This window comes from Rhamphochromis sp. 'chilingali', assembly GCF_963969265.1.
Source record: "Rhamphochromis sp. 'chilingali' genome assembly, chromosome: 13".
Classification (NCBI taxonomy): Eukaryota; Metazoa; Chordata; class Actinopteri; order Cichliformes; family Cichlidae; genus Rhamphochromis; species Rhamphochromis sp. 'chilingali'.
Genome location: NC_137940.1, coordinates 8,027,259 through 8,046,934, shown reverse-complemented (window position 1 = coordinate 8,046,934; position 19,676 = coordinate 8,027,259). Strand labels below are relative to the sequence as shown.

At 40.7% G+C, this 19,676-nt stretch overlaps 1 protein-coding gene and 1 pseudogene across 3 annotated transcripts in view; both read right to left on the bottom strand.

The window, feature by feature from the left end:
- Positions 1–2,657: 2,657 nt before the first annotated feature.
- The window catches only part of adad1 (adenosine deaminase domain containing 1 (testis-specific)), a 21,825-nt gene continuing 4,806 nt past the window's right edge, over positions 2,658–19,676 (bottom strand). For both annotated transcript variants that reach the window (XM_080901256.1, XM_080901257.1), the window contains exons 6-13: positions 16,950–17,075; positions 15,626–15,749; positions 12,568–12,738; positions 9,610–9,685; positions 9,360–9,516; positions 7,873–8,107; positions 3,327–3,459; positions 2,658–3,096 (exon numbers count right to left, since the gene is read on the bottom strand). In XM_080901256.1, coding sequence (XP_080757382.1) covers positions 2,983–3,096; positions 3,327–3,459; positions 7,873–8,107; positions 9,360–9,516; positions 9,610–9,685; positions 12,568–12,738; positions 15,626–15,749; positions 16,950–17,075 — 1,136 coding nt within the window. In that variant the 3' untranslated portion in view covers positions 2,658–2,982. The remainder of the gene's footprint in view (positions 3,097–3,326; positions 3,460–7,872; positions 8,108–9,359; positions 9,517–9,609; positions 9,686–12,567; positions 12,739–15,625; positions 15,750–16,949; positions 17,076–19,676) is intronic.
- LOC308408851 (U4/U6.U5 tri-snRNP-associated protein 1-like) lies at positions 4,213–5,878 on the bottom strand (annotated as a pseudogene). Its single transcript has one exon. The product of its transcript is annotated as a U4/U6.U5 tri-snRNP-associated protein 1-like (transcript).

Genomic DNA, 19,676 nt, shown 5'->3' with positions numbered 1-19,676 from the left:
ATTGCTATGTGTTGCTACATATCCACAACCTTATAGATTTAATATTCAGTTATGACAACAAATCACTTACTAGGTTTATCTTGAACTTTGCTCTAAAGTCTTAGTGAAAGCTTGGTGATTTTTTTATAAATAATTAAATAAAGAGCTATCCAACATGCACCTCAGCAATGATTTAGAATTTCAACAATTATGAAAAAAAAGAAGCTGAAAATTACTTTTACTTTGAGTGCTCGAGTAAGAAAGCACTATATAAAAACCAGCCCATTTACTATTATGTTATTGAATCAAATGTAGATCTTTCCTTTAAAGCGGCTTGATTGCTTAGCACAAAAACATGAGAGCCAAGCAATCTGAGGTTTTGGTCATATATCAGAACTAGCAAAACCACGCATGTCTGGTGCCATGTGCACCCATGATGTCCCACAGTAAGGGTAGACATAGAAGCTGGTGGTTGCCCTTACAAAACTGGCTTTGTGGTCAGTAACACCTTCTGTTTAGCTATTCCGTGCCTAATTCACAACCAGAAATTAAAAAAAAAAAAAAAAAAAAAAAAAAAAAGAAAGAAAATGTTGGGTCTGCGCTTCCACAGGCCCCGCTGGTTTAGAAACTCATTCCCGTTAACAACAAGGAAGCAAGACGAACATCTTTAACCGTTTTTTACTTGCTAGCAAGTAAGATAAGGCACCATGTGTGTGTATGTGTGCACGTGTAGCCACGTGTGTGTATATACAGTGGGGCAAAAAAGTATTTAGTCAGCCACCGATTGTGCAAGTTCCCCCACCTAAAATGATGACAGAGGTCAGTAATTTGCACCACAGGTACACTTCAACTGTGAGAGACAGAATGTGGAAAAAAAAAAAAATCCATGAATCCACATGGTAGGATTTGTAAAGAATTTATTCGTAAATCAGGGTGGAAAATAAGTATTTGGTCAATAACAAAAATACAACTCAATACTTTGTAACATAACCTTTGGCAATAACAGAGGTCAAACGTTTACTATAGGTCTTTACCAGGTTTGCACACACAGTAGCTGGTATTTTGGCCCATTCCTCCATGCAGATCTTCTTGAGAGCAGTGATGTTTTGGGGCTGTCGCCGAGCAACACGGACTTTCAACTCCCGCCACAGATTTTCTATGGGGTTGAGGTCTGGAGACTGGCTAGGCCACTCCAGGACTTTCAAATGCTTCTTACGGAGCCACTCCTTTGTTGCCCGGGCGGTGTGTTTTGGATCATTGTCATGTTGGGAGACCCAGCCTCGTTTCATCTTCAAAGTTCTCACTGATGGAAGGAGGTTTTGGCTCAAAATCTCACGATACATGGCCCCATTCATTCTGTCCTTAACACGGATCAGTCGTCCTGTCCCCTTGGCAGAAAAACAGCCCCATAGCATGATGTTTCCACCCCCATGCTTCACAGTAGGTATGGTGTTCTTGGGATGCAACTCAGTATTCTTCTTCCTCCAAACACGACGAGTTGAGTTTATACCAAAAAGTTCTACTTTGGTTTCATCTGACCACATGACATTCTCCCAATCCTCTGCTGTATCATCCATGTGCTCTCTGGCAAACTTCAGACGGGCCTGGACATGCACTGGCTTCAGCAGCGGAACACGTCTGGCACTGCGGGATTTGATTCCCTGCCGTTGTAGTGTGTTACTGATGGTGACCTTTGTTACTTTGGTCCCAGCTCTCTGCAGGTCATTCACCAGGTCCCCCCGTGTGGTTCTGGGATCTTTGCTCACCGTTCTCATGATCATTTTGACCCCACGGGATGAGATCTTGCGTGGAGCCCCAGATCGAGGGAGATTATCAGTGGTCTTGTATGTCTTCCATTTTCTGATGATTGCTCCCACAGTTGATTTTTTCACACCAAGCTGCTTGCCTATTGTAGATTCACTCTTCCCAGTCTGGTGCAGGTCTACAATACTTTTCCTGGTGTCCTTCGAAAGCTCTTTGGTCTTGGCCATGGCGGAGTTTGGAGTCTGACTGTTTGAGGCTGTGGACAGGTGTCTTTTATACAGATGATGAGTTCAAAAAGGTGCCATTCATACAGGTAACGAGTGGGGGACAGAAAAGCTTCTTACAGAAGACGTTACAGGTCTGTGAGAGCCAGAGGTTTTCCTTGTTTGAGGTGACCAAATACTTATTTTCCACCCTGATTTACGAATAAATTCTTTACAAATCCTACTATGTGGATTCATGGATTTTTTTTTCCACATTCTGTCTCTCACAGTTGAAGTGTACCTCTGGTGCAAATCCCTGACCTCTGTCATTTTAAGTGGGGGAACTTGCACAATCGGTGGCTGACTAAATACTTTTTTGCCCCACTGTATGTGTGTATGCATGTGTGAGAATGTGCATGTCTGTATGCATGTGAGTGCGTTTGTGTGAACTCCTGCCGACAAAAGGGTCCTAAAAGCAGGAAGCTTACTAAACAAGAAAAGAGAACCTTCACATAGGATGTCCCATAATAAAACACTACAGCCTCCCCCACCGTTTAACAGTCTGGGGAGGGGGTGAGAAACAAAGGAATGTCTTTGATCATGCTGCTTGAACTAAGACTTACAAATGTAAGTAACAATTTGACTCCAACAGAAAATTCACCATAAAAAATACAAGTGGCAAATAAAATAGATATGAGCTTTGGCTGACATACTTTTATTTTTTTCTGTCCTAAGCTCTATGGCCATTTCCATCACAAAAGATACAGTATATGAACCAGTGAAAATGTTAATAAAGAAAGAATGTACTTAATATACAGTACATGTATTAACTGAAAGAAGCAAAACTAAAGACCAGTTGTGGTGCAATATTCTATGTTGGGTGCTTTCAAATTATTTTCTACAAATCTTTAAACGTATTTTGAAAAAACAAATTCTGAAACCAACATGCAGCAAGTGGTGCAAATGAAAAGTAGGCTGAACGTTTTGAACACAACTGATTATTGATCAACATTCTTCTTTAATGTTGTAACATTATTCACATGCTGAAGTTATCACTAACCAAAACCTTGTCTTGCCAGGAACCAAAGCCCTTCTGCAACAGGTACGCCCGCAGCACATTCTTGGCTTCCTGGTATGGCTTTGCCATCATCTTCAGTGACCCAAAAAATATATAGTATGAATAACAGCTTGGGGTTCTTTTTAAAACAACAACTCAGCAAGTCAGGAAACGGTCATTTAAAAAAGCAGAAAATACAATAAGCTTGTGTGGTGGTTATTTTAACGTGTTTAACAGCATTTGCTTTCTATTGGATCAGTGTACAGCAGTTTACATTGCTAAAATAAAGTTTCAGATTACACAGAAGAAGGTGCTGAGTTTACCTTGGCTTCTCTGTAGGTACTTGTGGCCAGCAGGTCCGTCCTCTGAGCCTCTTTGGCCACCAACCTGAAGCGGTGCATCATCGCTGCTTTGCACAGACGGCTTGCTAGGGCAGATCCACTCTTAAAGGGAGAGCTAAACACCAAATAAATAAATGAGTCTGAAACTCTAGTTATGATGTTCTAATACAGCCCGAGTTGAGTCAAAAAAGGATACTGCCTATAGTTCTCAATATATCTGGTAACATGTTAATTACATTTCCAAGTGGTCTAGTAAAAACCTTACAATAATCTGATCTTTCAATTAGTCATTTCTCGTATATTATTTAGGGTATACACCACCAGTCAAAGGTTTGGACACACATTCTCATTTAATGGTTTTTCTTTATTTTCATGACTATTTACATTGTAGATTCTCACTGAAGGCATTAAAACTACATATGAACACATGGAATTATGTAAAACAAAAAAAGCATAAAATAACTCAAAACATCCATCCATCCATCCATTTTCTTCTGCTTATCCGGGGCCGGGTCTCAGGGGCAGCAGGCCAAGCAGAGAAGCCCAGACCTCCCTCTCCCCAGCCACCTCCTCCAGCTTATCTGGGGGAACACCAAAGTGTTCCCAGGCCAGCCGAGAGATATAATCTCTCCGGCGTGTCCTGGGTCTGCCCTGGGGCCTCCTCCCGGTGGGACATGCCCAGAAAACCTCGCCCAGGGGGCATCCTTGTCAGATGCCCAAACCACCTCAACTGGCTCCTTTCGATGTGGCGGAGCAATGGCTTTACTCTGAGCCCCTCCCAAATGGCCGAATCACCCTCTCTCTCTTTTTTTTCCCCTTCTGAATTGTACTGATTTTATTGAACAATTAAAAACACAACATTGCAGCTTCAAAAAACTAGGACATTAAATCATAGACATTAATTAAAAGATGTGTATATGTGTGGTGTATTTTATCTATGCACATGAATGTTTCTACGTTAATTATACACAATTATAATACACTTCTCCCCTCATGCTTATTTAGTAATTGTGTTTGCATTCATACTGTTTCCAAGCACAATAGATGGTGTTTTCTGGGATTTTTGTCTCTCCTGCAGTAAAGCCACAGTTCCCAGAGGGGTATCGCTGCTGCTCATCTTCTTCAGCAACGCCTCTACCTCCAGCTTTTTCATCCTCCTCTCGGTCTTCATTTTTCCAGACCCCTTTCCGTTGAATAGATGGAGAGCTGCCTAAAAGCTTCTTTTGGAGTGAGTTTCTGCCCAGACTCCTCCACGTACTCAATCTTGACGTCAGGCTTGCAGCCATCCTCCTTGAAGTCTTGCATGAAACCTCTGTATTCTTCTCTGCGGCTGTACTTGTCATCAAAGCCCATCTTGTCCTCAATGCACTAGTCACCATTGGGCAGGGCACCCTTTGGTGCTTTGACACGTGCTACTTTCTGCACTTGAGTGTCCAACAAACCCTTATTTTTGCACAGCAACAGTGCAGCAACGAGGCCAGAGTTGACGATGGGCTCCTCGTCCAAAATGGTGGCACAGGCTGTGGCAAAATCTGGTTGATTTTGCTCGTGATCCAGGTTAACTCCATCCAACATTCTCATATCAAGAGTCTTAACCTCCAGCATCATCTTTTTCCTCCTCCTGTTCAAAGTCCATAATGTCTTCCTGGTCCTCTGTTGCCTGACAGTCCGCATGTTGGGATATCACCCAGGATTCTGCAAAACTCTGAGGTAGCATTAAAAAAATAAAAAAGTTGTTCCTCTTGTCAGGATGGTCTTCGTTGTCATTTTTAACAAGGTTCTTAACCTGCTCTGCCACTTTCTCCCCAGAGTCTTTCAGGAGCTGCATTTGCTTCAGCTTCCTCTGCTTCTGCAGTTCCTGCTCTGCCTCATCCTCCTCAATTACAGCATGCTCAGGAGGGGTAAATTCCTCATTGTCGCTTATGTCCATTTCTGTCATCCTGATGTCGCCAGACAGCAGGTGGATTTCATGCGTCACCACCTTCTCCTCCTTCTTTACTTCTTGGTCTTCATCATTCTCCTGTTTGAGGCCTCGGCCACGTGTCCTGGAGCCAAAGTCAGAGCTGCAGGTGTCATTGAGGTGAAAGTCATCTGCAATGGATTTCTTCTCCTTCTTCCAGGTCTTCTTCACTCTATGATTTGTCTTTTTAAAGCCCACCATTTCCTGTGGTGTGTAGTACTCCGAGGTGATAGAAAGTGCAGGCATTTCCAAGGACTGGGTTCTCACCCTATCTCTAAGGGAGAGGCCAGCCATCCTTGGGAGGAAACCCATTTCCGCCGCTTGTAGTCGCGATGTTGTTCTTTCGGTCACTACCCACAGCTCGTGACCATAGGTGAGGGTAGAGGCGTAGATCGACCGGTAAATTGAGAGCTTTGCTTTTACGCTCAGCTCTCTCTTCACCACAACAGACCGGTATAGCGCCGCATCAATGCAGCCACTGCACCAATCCATCTGTCGATCTCCCGCTCCCTTTTCCCATCACTCGTGAACAAGACCCCGAGGTACTTAAACTCCTCCATTTGGGGCAGTCTCGTCCCTGACCCGGAGTGGGCACTCCACCTTTTTCCGGCTGAGGACCGTGGCCTCAGATTTGGAGGTGGTGATTCTCATTCCCACTGCTTCACACTCGGCTGCGAAGCGTTCCAAGGCGAACTGGAGGCCATCACCTGATGAAGCCAACAGGACCACATCATCTGTGAAAAGCAGAGATGAGATCCTGAGACCACCAAAGTGAAAGCCTTCCGCCACTTGGCTACGCCTAGAAATTCTGTCCATAAAAATTATGAACAGAATCATTGACAAAGGGCAGCCCTGGCGGAGCCCATCACCCACCAGGAATGAGTCCAACTTATTGCCGGCTATGCAGAACAAGCTCTTGTAATGGTCGTATAAGGACTGAATGGCCCGTAGCAATGACACCCCATACTCCCGGAGCACCCCCCACAGGACCACCTGAGGGACACTGTCGAATGCCTTCTCCAAGTCCACAAAACACATGTAGACTCAAAACATGTTTTATATTTTAGATTCTTCAAAATAGCCATCCTTTGCTTTGATTACTGCTTTGCACACTCTTGGCATTCTCTTGATGAGCTTCATGAGGTAGTCAACTAAAATGGCTTTTCAATAGTCTTGAAGGAGTTCCCAGAGGTCACAAGAACTTGTTGGGCATTTTTGCCTTCACTCTGTGGTCCATCTGATGCCAAACCATCTCGATTGAGTTTAGGTCAGGTGACTATGGAGGCCAGGCCATCTGGTGCAGCACTCCATCACTCTCCTTCTTGGTCAAATAGCTCTTACACAGCCTGGCGGTGTGTTTGGAGTCATTTTCCTGTTGAAAAATAAATTATGGTACAACTAGTGTGACTTCAATTTTGAATAAATCCCCAACAGTGTCACTAGCAAAGCACCCCCACACATTGACACCTGTTCCAGCATGCTCCGCAGTGGGAACCATGCATTTGGAAACCATCCGTTCACCTTTTCTGCGTCGCACAAAGACACAGCGGTTGGACCCAAAGATCTCAAATTTGGGCTCATCAGACCAAAGCACAGATTTCACTGGTCCATGCGTTTCTTGGCCCAAACATATCTGTTATTACTTTTTCTTAGTAATGGTTTCTTAGCAGCATTTTTACTACAAAGACCTGATTCGTGCAGTCTCCTCTGAACAGTTGATGTAGAGATGTGTCTGCTACTGGCATTTATCTGGGCTCTCATCTGAGGTGCTGTGGTTTCTGAGGCTGGTGACGCGGATGAATTTATCCACAGCAGCAGAGGTGACTCTTGGTCTTCCTTTCCTGGGACAGTCCTCATGTTAGCTAGTTTCATCATAGCACTTGATGGTTTTTGCAGCTGCACTTGGGGACACATTCAAAGTTTTTGCAATTTTCCAGACTGACTAACCTTCAGTTCTTAAAGTAATGATGGATTGTATGGGCTCAAATTGTGGTCATAAATATGTTGTACCTGTAAATCAAATGCGTATTTAGCTGATTGGTTCTTGCCATAATATGAAATTATAACAGTTATCAAATAGGGCTGTTCACTTTGTACCAACCTGACTTCTGCCCAACACAACTGATGGTCCCAAACCCATTAAGACGGCAAGAAATTACACAAATTAATCCTGGCAAGGAAAACTTCTGAAGCGAAAACTATTTCAGGTGACCACATCATGAAGCTCACTAACAGGCCAAGGGTTTGCAGCACTGTCAACAAAGCAAAGGGTGGCTACTTTCAGTAATCTAAAATATCACATATACTCAGAGTTATTCATGATTTCTTTCTTTGCTACACAATTCCATATATCTTGTTTTATATATTTGATGTCTATATCTACAATCTAGAAAGTAGCATAAATAGAGAAAAACCATTAAATGAGAAGGTGTGTCCAAACTTTTCACTGGTAGCGTATTATTTTAAGATGCTTCATTTTAAAAGTATAACTAAAATAAAGCATATAAAAATAAGTATCAAACCCCAAAACCCCTCAATTCTCCCAACTTCCTATACAGTGATTCTTACTCCTCTATGGTCTTGCCCTCCAGACCATCCACAACCTCCAGGGAGCTGTCTCCCTCGCTCCAGTTGATACCGTAGGTCAGCTGGTTACCGCCTGCATGACTGGAAGCCGCAGATGGCACCAGGCTAATGTGAGGCCTCATCATGCAATAGAACATGGGCAGCTTGGAGGTGATGCCCTCTACACGCTGGCTGACAGACATCTCCATGCCACGAATTTCACTACAGTCAGAGTCACCTGCAAGGTTGATTTAAAGTTACAAGACACAGAATCATATGTAGTTTCCTTCAGTTAGTGGTATCATTTTTTTTATGACTAATCTTGCTGCAATCTGCAATTGTGAAGGTGTTTGACTTTGTTTGCTGCAAATATAGAGTATAACTCATTTTGGAGTTTCCCCATCCCTTACAGACTGAATCAATGTGGTCAAAGTCATTATGATTATGAAAAAGGAGAGGAAGGAAGAAAATTATTACTTTACCTTTGTAAAAATAACTTGGAAACTTGAGGATACACTACTGTGACATAGTGATACATTGTCAAAAGGACAACTTGGGGAATTTGTCAACTGTTTTTCACCTGCCTAAAAGCAGGTGCATACATTGATCTTATGTAGGGTTACACAAAGTTACAGAAGGAATTGTATGAGTATGAAATGTAGAGCCATCAGTTTGTTTCTTTGCCACATACAGTGGAACCCCGACTTACGAATACCCGGTTTCACGAAAAATTCAAGCTACGAAGGCACTGAATGGCAATATTTCTGCCTGTGTTACGGAAAAATGCCAGCGTAACGAAATCCGCTGGCTCTGATTGGCTGAGCCTACAATGCCCACAATGCCTTCTGAATCGTGTGACAACCCCTTGGCTTCTGTACTTGAGCTTCGCTGTTCCACTTGAACGACGTATTGTTGTTCTAGTTAGCAATTAGCCTATCGTTCAGCATCGCCTCACTCAAAACGCGCAATGGGTGCTTCGACTTAGGAAAATTTTCGACTTACGAAAGACCCTCAGGAACGAATTAATTTCGTAAGTCGGGGTTCCACTGTACTTTTAAATGACAGCAGGTACTACACTAAGATCTGTCTTGGAAAAACAATTTGTCCTATCTTTTTATGATGTGAAGTACACCCTAATAGAGTCCTCCCAGCCCTGAAATGAAATGAATCTTTAAGATGCTTGCTCTATTCCATTTTAAATTGGGACTGTGTGAGAGACTAGTGCTTTGTAAAAACTTTGTGAAATGACAAAAGCACAAGAACTGTGTTCATATCACTATTAACGGCAGTAGTGATTCTACTGGTGTATTTGGACTTGGTGGTGATGCACTTTTGCATAATGATAAAAAATAAATAAATAAAAATAAGAAAAAACAAAACAAAAAAAAACAGGGTCTCTCATTTGCTACCTCCTCATATTTTGGAAAAGGTAACAAATACAGGGTGATTCCCAACTACCCTTAAGGAGCATGACTGATTTTATTACTTGCCTATGAGGATGCTGTGGACATAGATGGGCTCGATAAAGTGGCTAAGCAAGGCTCCCTGGTATCCAAGGACCTGCCACTGAGTGATCTTGTCTGTTGTGGACATGCTGACAACTTTGGAGTTAGATTGATCAAGGAGTGATGAGAAAACCGAGAACACCTTTAAAAGAAAGTACACCTTTATACTTATGCATCAACACAGGTACAGGTGAATCATTTAGGTGTTCAGCAGATAAAAGAAATTAAACAACACCTTGCCCTCCACAGACAGGTGTAGGCTGATCTCGTTGTTAACTTGCCATGCTGACATGGAGAGTGGGTTCAGGCGCCTGCAAATTAAGCAGAAAGGTGAGAAAAATATTTCTGACCTTGAATAATATCTTTAGAGATATTATTTAGAGATATATCTTTCAAGATGTTATTCAAACTTCTATAACCCGAACTGTTTAAACTGAAGTTCCAATTAATTTAACTCTTAACCAACATCACTCACAGATAGCTGACATCAGGTTCTTCATGGACCACGTTTCAGCCGCATTCCAAAAACCAATGCAAGCTGCACTCACACACTCTGGTATTATCTTGGGTGCCTTTTGTTATGCTAACCTATGCTTCCTAGTGTCCTCTCTTGTGACTTAATGACATCCGTTTATCTCACAAGTAACTAATATCCAGTCTTTAAGTCTGACGTCATTAGCCCTGTGTGGGCCCAAACTTCGCTGCAGGTCCCTAAGTCACACGATCACTGCGGCATCACAGAGTTAAAAACTGTCTAAATCCTTTCATCTGTAATAAAATGATCAGCGTTGCTGCTCTACCAGGTGTAACAATTACATTTAACATCCAGGCATCCATGAAAACCAAATTTATGAAATTTAACGGAGTTAGAAGTTAGCAGGACGTTAGCTTGCTAGATTCCATCTAAATATAATATACCATGTTCTCACTGAGGGATTTCCGAATCAAATTAAGATGTACAGCTCTGCTATCATTTCCGACATAAATGAAGACAGGAAAGTAGACAGCAGTGACGTTTGTAGGGTTATATAATGATGTGCTACGTGATCGCTAGCGACACAGCTATGTTAGCATAATATAAACAGTGAAGCTGAAGGATGAATGCCAAATTTTTTCCACTCCATAAAAGTTAACGTGATGGTTGCTGAAGGTTCGGGACAAATGCAGTCACATGGCAGGATGCTGACCACACCGAACAGACCGAACTTCAGTCGGGAGAACAACTGAGATAATCCATCCATAATACAAGGTTAGTTATTAATATACTGCTGCATGGGCTGGTCTGTAGTTACATCGTAAGGTTTTAAAAAGTGAGCTTTAAAATGATTAGCGGTAATAAAAACAGAGAGGCCGACAGTGATCGGTGACTGTTTTTAGGGGCTTGTTGAGATCAAAAAGAACAAGATACAAAGCATGAAAACGTAAAAAACACAAAAGCCTTATTAAACGTGGAGTAGTTTGGGCACGGAAGCAGGATTCATCACGTCATCACTTAAAGACTGGATTGTTTAAAACTGATTTATCAGTATATGGTATGATATCAAGGTATGTCAGCTTCACATTTCTCTCTTTTATAATTTTGCCAGTGTAAACTAAGAAGCAAGAATTAGAGTGAGTGAGGAAAGTGAGCAGACATGTTACCATAATGAAAAGCACCCCCGAAATTTGCTTTGCTCATCTTTGTTTTGCGTTTTGGTGGGTGGAGAGGCATAAATATGTGGGAGGTTCAATCAAATGTGGTAACACGAAGTGAGTTTCAGGTATTTTAGTGGAAAATGTGTGTTAGACTTTGAGCTAAGCATACATGTCTCAGAGCTGTACTGCTTTTGCTGCATCAATCTGCTGCCAACTGCACTGTCAATAGCACAAATTGATAAAAAACTGGGATTTGATCATCATCCAACCTCATACAGATACATGTTAATGTGCTTTAACTAGAAACACTCAGTCAACTATTAAAGTTCATGCCTTTTTTTTTTTTTTTAGCATTTTCTGCTCAGCACTGTTGAAGAAATAGATCCAAGTCTTGTTTTCTGACAGTTTACCGGGATGGTGCATGTGCATAAAGATTCTGGTATTCGGGGAGTTTAACAACCCAGAACCACATACATTTATGAAAAAGCACAATAGGATAGTAGGGGAGTACAATCAGTGGGGATATGTTAACAGCGAGCGCACTACCCACTAACATTTGTCTCCATTCATCCACATTAAACAAAAACAAATAGTAATACATCAAGAAGCAATAAATGTGGGGTGACAAGAGCAAAAACTTGATTGATGTGACGTGATTGGGTTTTTTTTTTACCTCTTAAAATAATTTTCACCTGTGGACTGATCAAAATGTATTATTACTCTATAACCATTTAAGACAGAGGTGTCCAACTCTAGGCCTCAAGAGAGGGTGTCCTGGAGTTTTTAAAATGTGTCCTTGATCCAACACAGCTGATTTAAATGGCTAAATTACCTCCTCAACATGTCTTGAAGTTCTCCAGGGGCCTGGTAATGAAATAATCATTGATTCAGGTGTGTTGACCCAGCATAATATCTAAAATCCGCAGAACACCAGTCCCTAAGGCCTGGAGTTGGACACTTCTGATTTAAGATTTATGAAAATAAGTTCTTGCCTGTGAGTTTTCAGAAATGGTTCATGTGAACAGATTCTTATCTACATCATCAAAATAATGTTATATATAATAAACTTTATTTTTTTAGTCACGTTTCAAAACTAAACTCTGCCTCCTAAGTATAACAAATCTTTTAGTATGAGATTTCCATACAGCCATTAGACTTGGGCCGTATATGTTCCTCTTTCAGTCCATTAAATCACTGCTATTATCAGGACCAGGTCAAATATGACATAACTGCAGCCTCTGGCTGGAAAAGCACTGCACCTGACACAGTGTTAATTATGTATTGGTATTTTTCCTATATTAAACTGAGTATGAGTAAACTGCTAAACTGAGTGAGATGAGTAAGCCAATATTAAAAAGGTCATTATTATGCCAGAGCCTGTGTAAACCATTTCAGGTTCATGCTATGTGTTTCAGTCATTACTACAAAGATGGGTAAGAAGCAAAAAAAATCTGCTAAAATGTAGGTAACATATTTTTGTTCACCTGTTTTCAAAAGCGAGAGAGAAGAGGCGTTAAAGGAAATGAACTTCTGTGGGGTTAAGCTGATAAGCACTTACAGTTTGGAAGGGATCTGCGCAGCACCCTTTGGCAGTTGGTTGACATAGAGGTGAAGAGTTATACCACTCTTCAGGCTGAGGAAGCTGCTGCTGCTGCTTTGCTGGAAGATTGACTTCTGAGTGAGATTTGCATTTTTGCTGAAAAACATCAGCAGGTGCCGGTACAGGAACCTGCCAACAAGGAGATATTACTTATTCTGTGCAAAGTGGCCATAGATCTATGTAGTAACATTTTTTAAAAGTGAAAATCTGCAATATCACTAAATCTTGAAGTTAAAGCTACTATACTGACCCATTTGAGCATAATGTGAGGTTTGCTGCAGTTAGCTTACTTTAAGGTCTCCAAAAGACAAAGAAATACACAAGCAACAGCCCGCAGACCTCAAAACATTGCTTTCAGAGATCTCTTAACATTTAAACAGGAAATAAAGCCAGCCATTGTCAGACACATTTGCACATAAGCTCTTTATACATGATAGTCATTAATCTCTATATATTCAGACATGATAACGATTTCAAATTAAAAGTCTGCTAGAATTTTAGTGGACAAAACATTAACTGAAAACATTTGCAATCAGCCTATACCAAAGTAGGTCAGGACACACAAATGAAACCTTAAAAAAGGGAATGATTATATTTGATTGTATTAATGAACATGATTAACCCTTTAAGACCTACCATAGAACCAAGTCTGCCAGAGCTTATCGTTATATTTTACATGCTGCAGTCCCATTTCTGGGAGCATTTCAATTGCTATACATCAATACAACCATTATAGCCCACATTTTAATAATATGTATGCATTAAGTCCATAGCAACTACATAAATTACAAAAAAGTGCAATACACTACAAAAAAATCGAAAATTGTTTTGTTTTTTTGTGTCTTTTTACATATATTTCTAGTTAGAGAAATTTAAGATTTATCCCTCAAAACTGTAAGCACAAAATAGTTTCCAACAAGAGGAAATTTATTTTGAGTGTCTTCATAGTTTTATTTTTGAGATACACCGATTTTTTATATACTGCAGGAAAAACGAAAATAAATATTATAATGCAAATTTGCAAAAAAAAAAACCAAAAAAAAAAAAAACCCAGCATGTGCACCAAAATAAACTATTTCCAGCAGTGCAATTTGAGTTCTAAGCATCACAGAAACTATTCAGAAAAGCATAAAGTCAAACATGACTTATAAAAACACCAGTATAGGCTTATAAGGCCCCGAAGGTAAAAAATAAAATTTTCCACGAAAATGACGTCACTTCCGGTTTCGGGCAAGTAGTGGCGGCCATGTGATAGTTCGCCCTGACGTCTATTCCAACATAGGAAGTGTTATGAACAGCTGATCGGATCGGCAAAGCCTGTTTCTGGAGCTTGTTGCTGCAAGTGCTTTTTATGCAATTTTTGCAAAGCTGCATGTGGAAGGAAACCGTGACTTAGGACAAGCTGATGGCATAAGATGTAAGTACAACTCCTCCGGTTTCATATGCAAAAAAAATTATTGTGCTAGCTTACGTGGTTCCGGTTCTATAGTGCTTTAAAACTAGTTACGCAAAACAGAGCGTGCCCACTCCGACCGGCTTTAAAGGGTTAATGACCTTCCATGAATCGCTACTTTATCGTGGTGGAGCAAAGTCCCAGGGATCCCAGGGGCTATGTTATCTTACCTATCAGCGGGTCTCCCATGGCAAATCCTGGGTGAGGGATTAGACAAAGAGTGATTCAAAAAACCCCAGGAGGAGAAGACCCAGGAAAGAGTTCACTCAGGGTTACAGATCTGGGGAGGGTGCCAGAGGGTGAGCGACTGGTGGCCGGGCCTTAGACCATGGGGCCGGGTCGGGTGCAGCCTGAAAAAGGGACATGGGCCCCCCTCCTGTAGGCCCACCACTTGCAGGAGGCGCTGTAGGGGTGGATGTCCAAAACTAGCGACCAGGACATGGAAATTAGCGTTCTCCGAAGGGTGACTGGCCTCTCCCTTAGAGAGAGGAGTTCAGCCATCCAGGAGGGGCTCAGAGTAGAGCCGCTACTCCTCCACATCAAAAGGAGCCAGTTGAAGAAGTTAAATTGGCTCCAAGGAATGCTTGGTGTTACCCCAGACAAGAATGAGGAGGTGGGTGTGGAGGAGGAGGTCTGGGCTTCTCTGCTTAGGCTGCAGCCCGTGACCTGGCTTCAGCTAATTAGAAGAAGACTGATGTATGGATGGATGTATTAACGAACATCATCTACAATCTACACGCACATTGTAAGTTGGGGACCAAAAGTATACTCTGGATTTGCTGGTTGAACAGTATAAGCTAGTGTAAAACACTTTTGGGCTTTTTATTTTTTTTAATAAAGTTAGTTTTTTATTAAACAGCAAAAAAGTGGTAAAGACAAGTGAAGTGAGCTAAGAGATTAGCTCTGGTATTATTGACTTGCATCTGTGTCTAAATAACCATCATTGATAAATAGGAAAATGGTAAATGGACTGGTTCTTATATAGCGCTTTTCTACTCTGAGCCCTCAAAGTGCTTTGTACATTACAACATTTTAAGAACACGAGAGTTAAGTGTACATGTATCCACTTAAACTGCTGTGTTGTACTGAGGTTAGAATGAATCATCTTTGGTTTAGTATGTTCCATTAGACAAACAATTACCGTTAGAGGTCTATTTATATCTACAAAAACCACAAGGTAAATGAAAAATATTTTTAACCAGAGTCTATAGCTGTAAAATATTAGATTTAGATAAACAGTGTGCAAAATATTTATTGGAGTAAAACAATCGATTACCACTGTTGAGAAAATGTTACAAATTATGATATTGATATTGTTGACATCACTCAGCCACGACATAATATCACAAGTAATTAGTGATTATATTATATTTTATTACATTGCAATGCATATAATATAACATTACAACATATAACTAATGGGTATTTTAAAAATCAGGTTTCAAATTTGCATGGGAAAAAAAATACTGCTTTCATTTTTCCATCATGGTATAAAGTGGAGAAAACCATTTGCTATAACGTGACATGACACATAAAAAAATATGGGTCATGGTTGCAACAAACCTCATAAGAGATCTTCTTGCTGTGACAACTGCGTGTGAATCATGCACAATCCTCCCGTTCGATGAGATACTCTCTTTTGTATTAAAATTACCAGTCCCAAGAGCAACCACTTCATATCCATTGGCTAGAGAAAGACAAAAGTGTGAGGAGAGGTAAATACAACATATTTACCTGATAGCCACTCAACATATCATTCTATAACATTTATATAACTCATGTCTGTTTCAGTTTCCTTAACAAAAGTATTGTTGTTCTATCTATAGCTACAGTTTTTTATCCATGAGAGAATTTTGTGCGACTCACCATTAAATAAGGAATTAAATTTTTAAAAAAGTACTCCAGGCCTGCCAAAAACAGCTCACTGAGCAGGTTTTTCCTTTCCTATTGATTGTTAAAGTTCAGCTGGATTTTGAGGTATGCTTTGGGTTACTGCTGTGTTATAAAAACAGTCATTGGCTGTCACACAGCACTAAGGCATAACATGACATGACCAGACCTATACCAATCAGCTGAAAATTCCAGTTTGGTGGGGAGAGTAAAGACAGCAGCATTAATTGAAGCAAACACTGCATTTTTTTTTCTTCACGCATACAGCTGTTATTTTCTGTGTATCTTATCTGCATATAGTACCTGTTTCCAAAGGACTCTGACAGAAGATGTCTCTTTGCTTACTTTACACACTGGAATTCTTTCAAAATATATTTTGGCTTTTACTCTGTCATCTTAAAGAAGAAATTCCAAGCTGGATGATTTTGATAACTTCCGTGCTCTTAAAGACCTCGGTCTGAGGAGCTTGAGATAATTAAGAATTTATCAGTACCTGATAAATGCTACCAGCTGACAGCTGTTCAAAAGTTAAATGAACAATATTTGTCTTCCCACTAAAGAAAAACAAACAAACAAAACATTTCCGTACAATAAACTACATGCTTTATCTCCCATCCCTGTACAGATTCTTCAGTCAATACAGTTTTTGTCTAACCTGTCAAGTTCTTTTTTCTCTAGGACGATGTCAGGAAGTGTCTTTGGCTCTAACATTTGTACGCTATACAGTAAATCAAAGCTATTGTATTTCAATGAATTGTTTTTGTGCAAAATCCAGCACTTAAAACTACACTATACTAAAAGTAATGTTGTACAATAATCTTAGAAATTAGATAACAGCAGTTGCTTATAGGACTAATTTACACTGCAAGGAATTAAAAACAAAACAAAACTGTTGTCAGTATATTCAAGATGAAGATTTAAATCAAGCATTCTAAAATCTTTTTTCCACTAACAGACTGGTTACCATCTATCGTTCTTACTTTGAGGTCTCACTTACAAGTCTGAAGAATGAATGCTGCTGTGGTGACTGCACATCCGGAGAACTCTGGGTGACTATTCATCAGTTTCGTGAGCTGATCCCTGACAGCATGTGGAATCCGCAGATTGACAAATGGCTTCCTTTCTGTACAACAGGTGAGATAAAGAAAACGACAGGTTTTCAACTTATTCATTTGTCAGTTCATTGTCTTTCCACGTGTCAGTGCAAACAACAGCCATCTCAAGGCTCTTCACATTTTAACATATACAGTGGGGCAAAAAAGTATTTAGTCAGCCACCGATTGTGCAAGTTCCCCCACCTAAAATGATGACAGAGGTCAGTAATTTGCACCACAGGTACACTTCAACTGTGAGAGACAGAATGTGAAAAAAAAAAAATCCATGAATCCACATGGTAGGATTTGTAAAGAATTTATTCGTAAATCAGGGTGGAAAATAAGTATTTGGTCAATAACAAAAATACAACTCAATACTTTGTAACATAACCTTTGTTGGCAATAACAGAGGTCAAACGTTTACTATAGGTCTTTACCAGGTTTGCACACACAGTAGCTGGTATTTTGGCCCATTCCTCCATGCAGATCTTCTCGAGAGCAGTGATGTTTTGGGGCTGTCGCCGAGCAACACGGACTTTCAACTCCCGCCACAGATTTTCTATGGGGTTGAGGTCTGGAGACTGGCTAGGCCACTCCAGGACTTTCAAATGCTTCTTACGGAGCCACTCCTTTGTTGCCCGGGCGGTGTGTTTTGGATCATTGTCATGTTGGGAGACCCAGCCTCGTTTCATCTTCAAAGTTCTCACTGATGGAAGGAGGTTTTGGCTCAAAATCTCACGATACATGGCCCCATTCATTCTGTCCTTAACACGGATCAGTCGTCCTGTCCCCTTGGCAGAAAAACAGCCCCATAGCATGATGTTTCCACCCCCATGCTTCACAGTAGGTATGGTGTTCTTGGGATGCAACTCAGTATTCTTCTTCCTCCAAACACGACGAGTTGAGTTTATACCAAAAAGTTCTACTTTGGTTTCATCTGACCACATGATCATGTATCATCCATGTGCTCTCTGGCAAACTTCAGACGGGCCTGGACATGCACTGGCTTCAGCAGCGGAACACGTCTGGCACTGCGGGATTTGATTCCCTGCCGTTGTAGTGTGTTACTGATGGTGACCTTTGTTACTTTGGTCCCAGCTCTCTGCAGGTCATTCACCAGGTCCCCCCGTGTGGTTCTGGGATCTTTGCTCACCGTTCTCATGATCATTTTGACCCCACGGGATGAGATCTTGCGTGGAGCCCCAGATCGAGGGAGATTATCAGTGGTCTTGTATGTCTTCCATTTTCTGATGATTGCTCCCACAGTTGAATTTTTCACACCAAGCTGCTTGCCTATTGTAGATTCACTCTTCCCAGTCTGGTGCAGGGCTACAATACTTTTCCTGGTGTCCTTCGAAAGCTCTTTGGTCTTGGCCATGGCGGAGTTTGGAGTCTGAGGCTGTGGACAGGTGTCTTTTATACAGATGATGAGTTCAAAAAGGTGCCATTCATACAGGTAACGAGTGGGGGACAGAAAAGCTTCTTACAGAAGACGTTACAGGTCTGTGAGAGCCAGAGATTTTCCTTGTTTGAGGTGACCAAATACTTATTTTCCACCCTAATTTACGAATAAATTCTTTACAAATCCTACCATGTGAATTCATGGATTTTTTTTCACATTCTGTCTCTCACAGTTGAAGTGTACCTGTGGTGCAAATTACTGACCTCTGTCATCATTTTAAGTGGGGGAACTTGCACAATCGGTGGCTGACTAAATACTTTTTTGCCCCACTGTAAGCTCTAAAATGTTAGATACTGCCCGAGCAACCACTTGATAACAAAGGGAAGAAAGAATTCCCTTTTAACCGGAAGAGACCTCTAACAGGACACGGCTCAGTAAAGAGCATAAAGTGGCTAAAAATAATAAACAGGACAAAACACAAACTATGAGAGAAAGAAAAAAAGTGCATCACAGGAGGTCCACCAGCAGCCTGAACTTGTAGCAGCTTAATGAATACAAACACAGCATTTTCGAGCCATCATCATATCAGTGAGAGGTTCTCTAACTATAAGATGGACTAGCTTGGTAAGCTGCTTAAAACCCAGAGGGAATAAGTACTTGATGCCTCCTATGGAGATGTAGAGGAACTTTCACTAACATCTGTTTCAGCTCAGCTAAAACAAGGACAGACATAGGAAATCTTCAATAACGCCTGTACTCATTTGTTAGATTTTTACTTAAGTTCATTATTGTATCCAGATTTGTATTCATAAAAACTCTTTTAAAGATACCTTTTCCATTTTTATTTAAATGTACTCAAATTTGTGTGTACATTGTGACTTGTTGAGCTATTTTGCCTTTTCATTTAGTATTTTCTTTGTTGACCTATGATATTTTGTCATTGGTTGTATTTACTACTTTGACACACTAATTTCCCTACTTTGGTAGTTAATTAAAAAGTACAGCTTATCCAATCTCATCTTATGCAAGGCTAGCTCATGGTTGTGTGCCCCTGAGCTAGCCTGACTATTAGCCTCTTCTTTTTCCTGTAGCTTTCTTAAGCTTCTTCTTCTATTTTCAATTTAAATGTACTCCTTTTGTATAATATTTAACTCACTCAGCTATTTGTCTTGTCATATTGCATTCTCTTTATTGACCTACGATATTTTATTTAAGCTATCTTGTCACA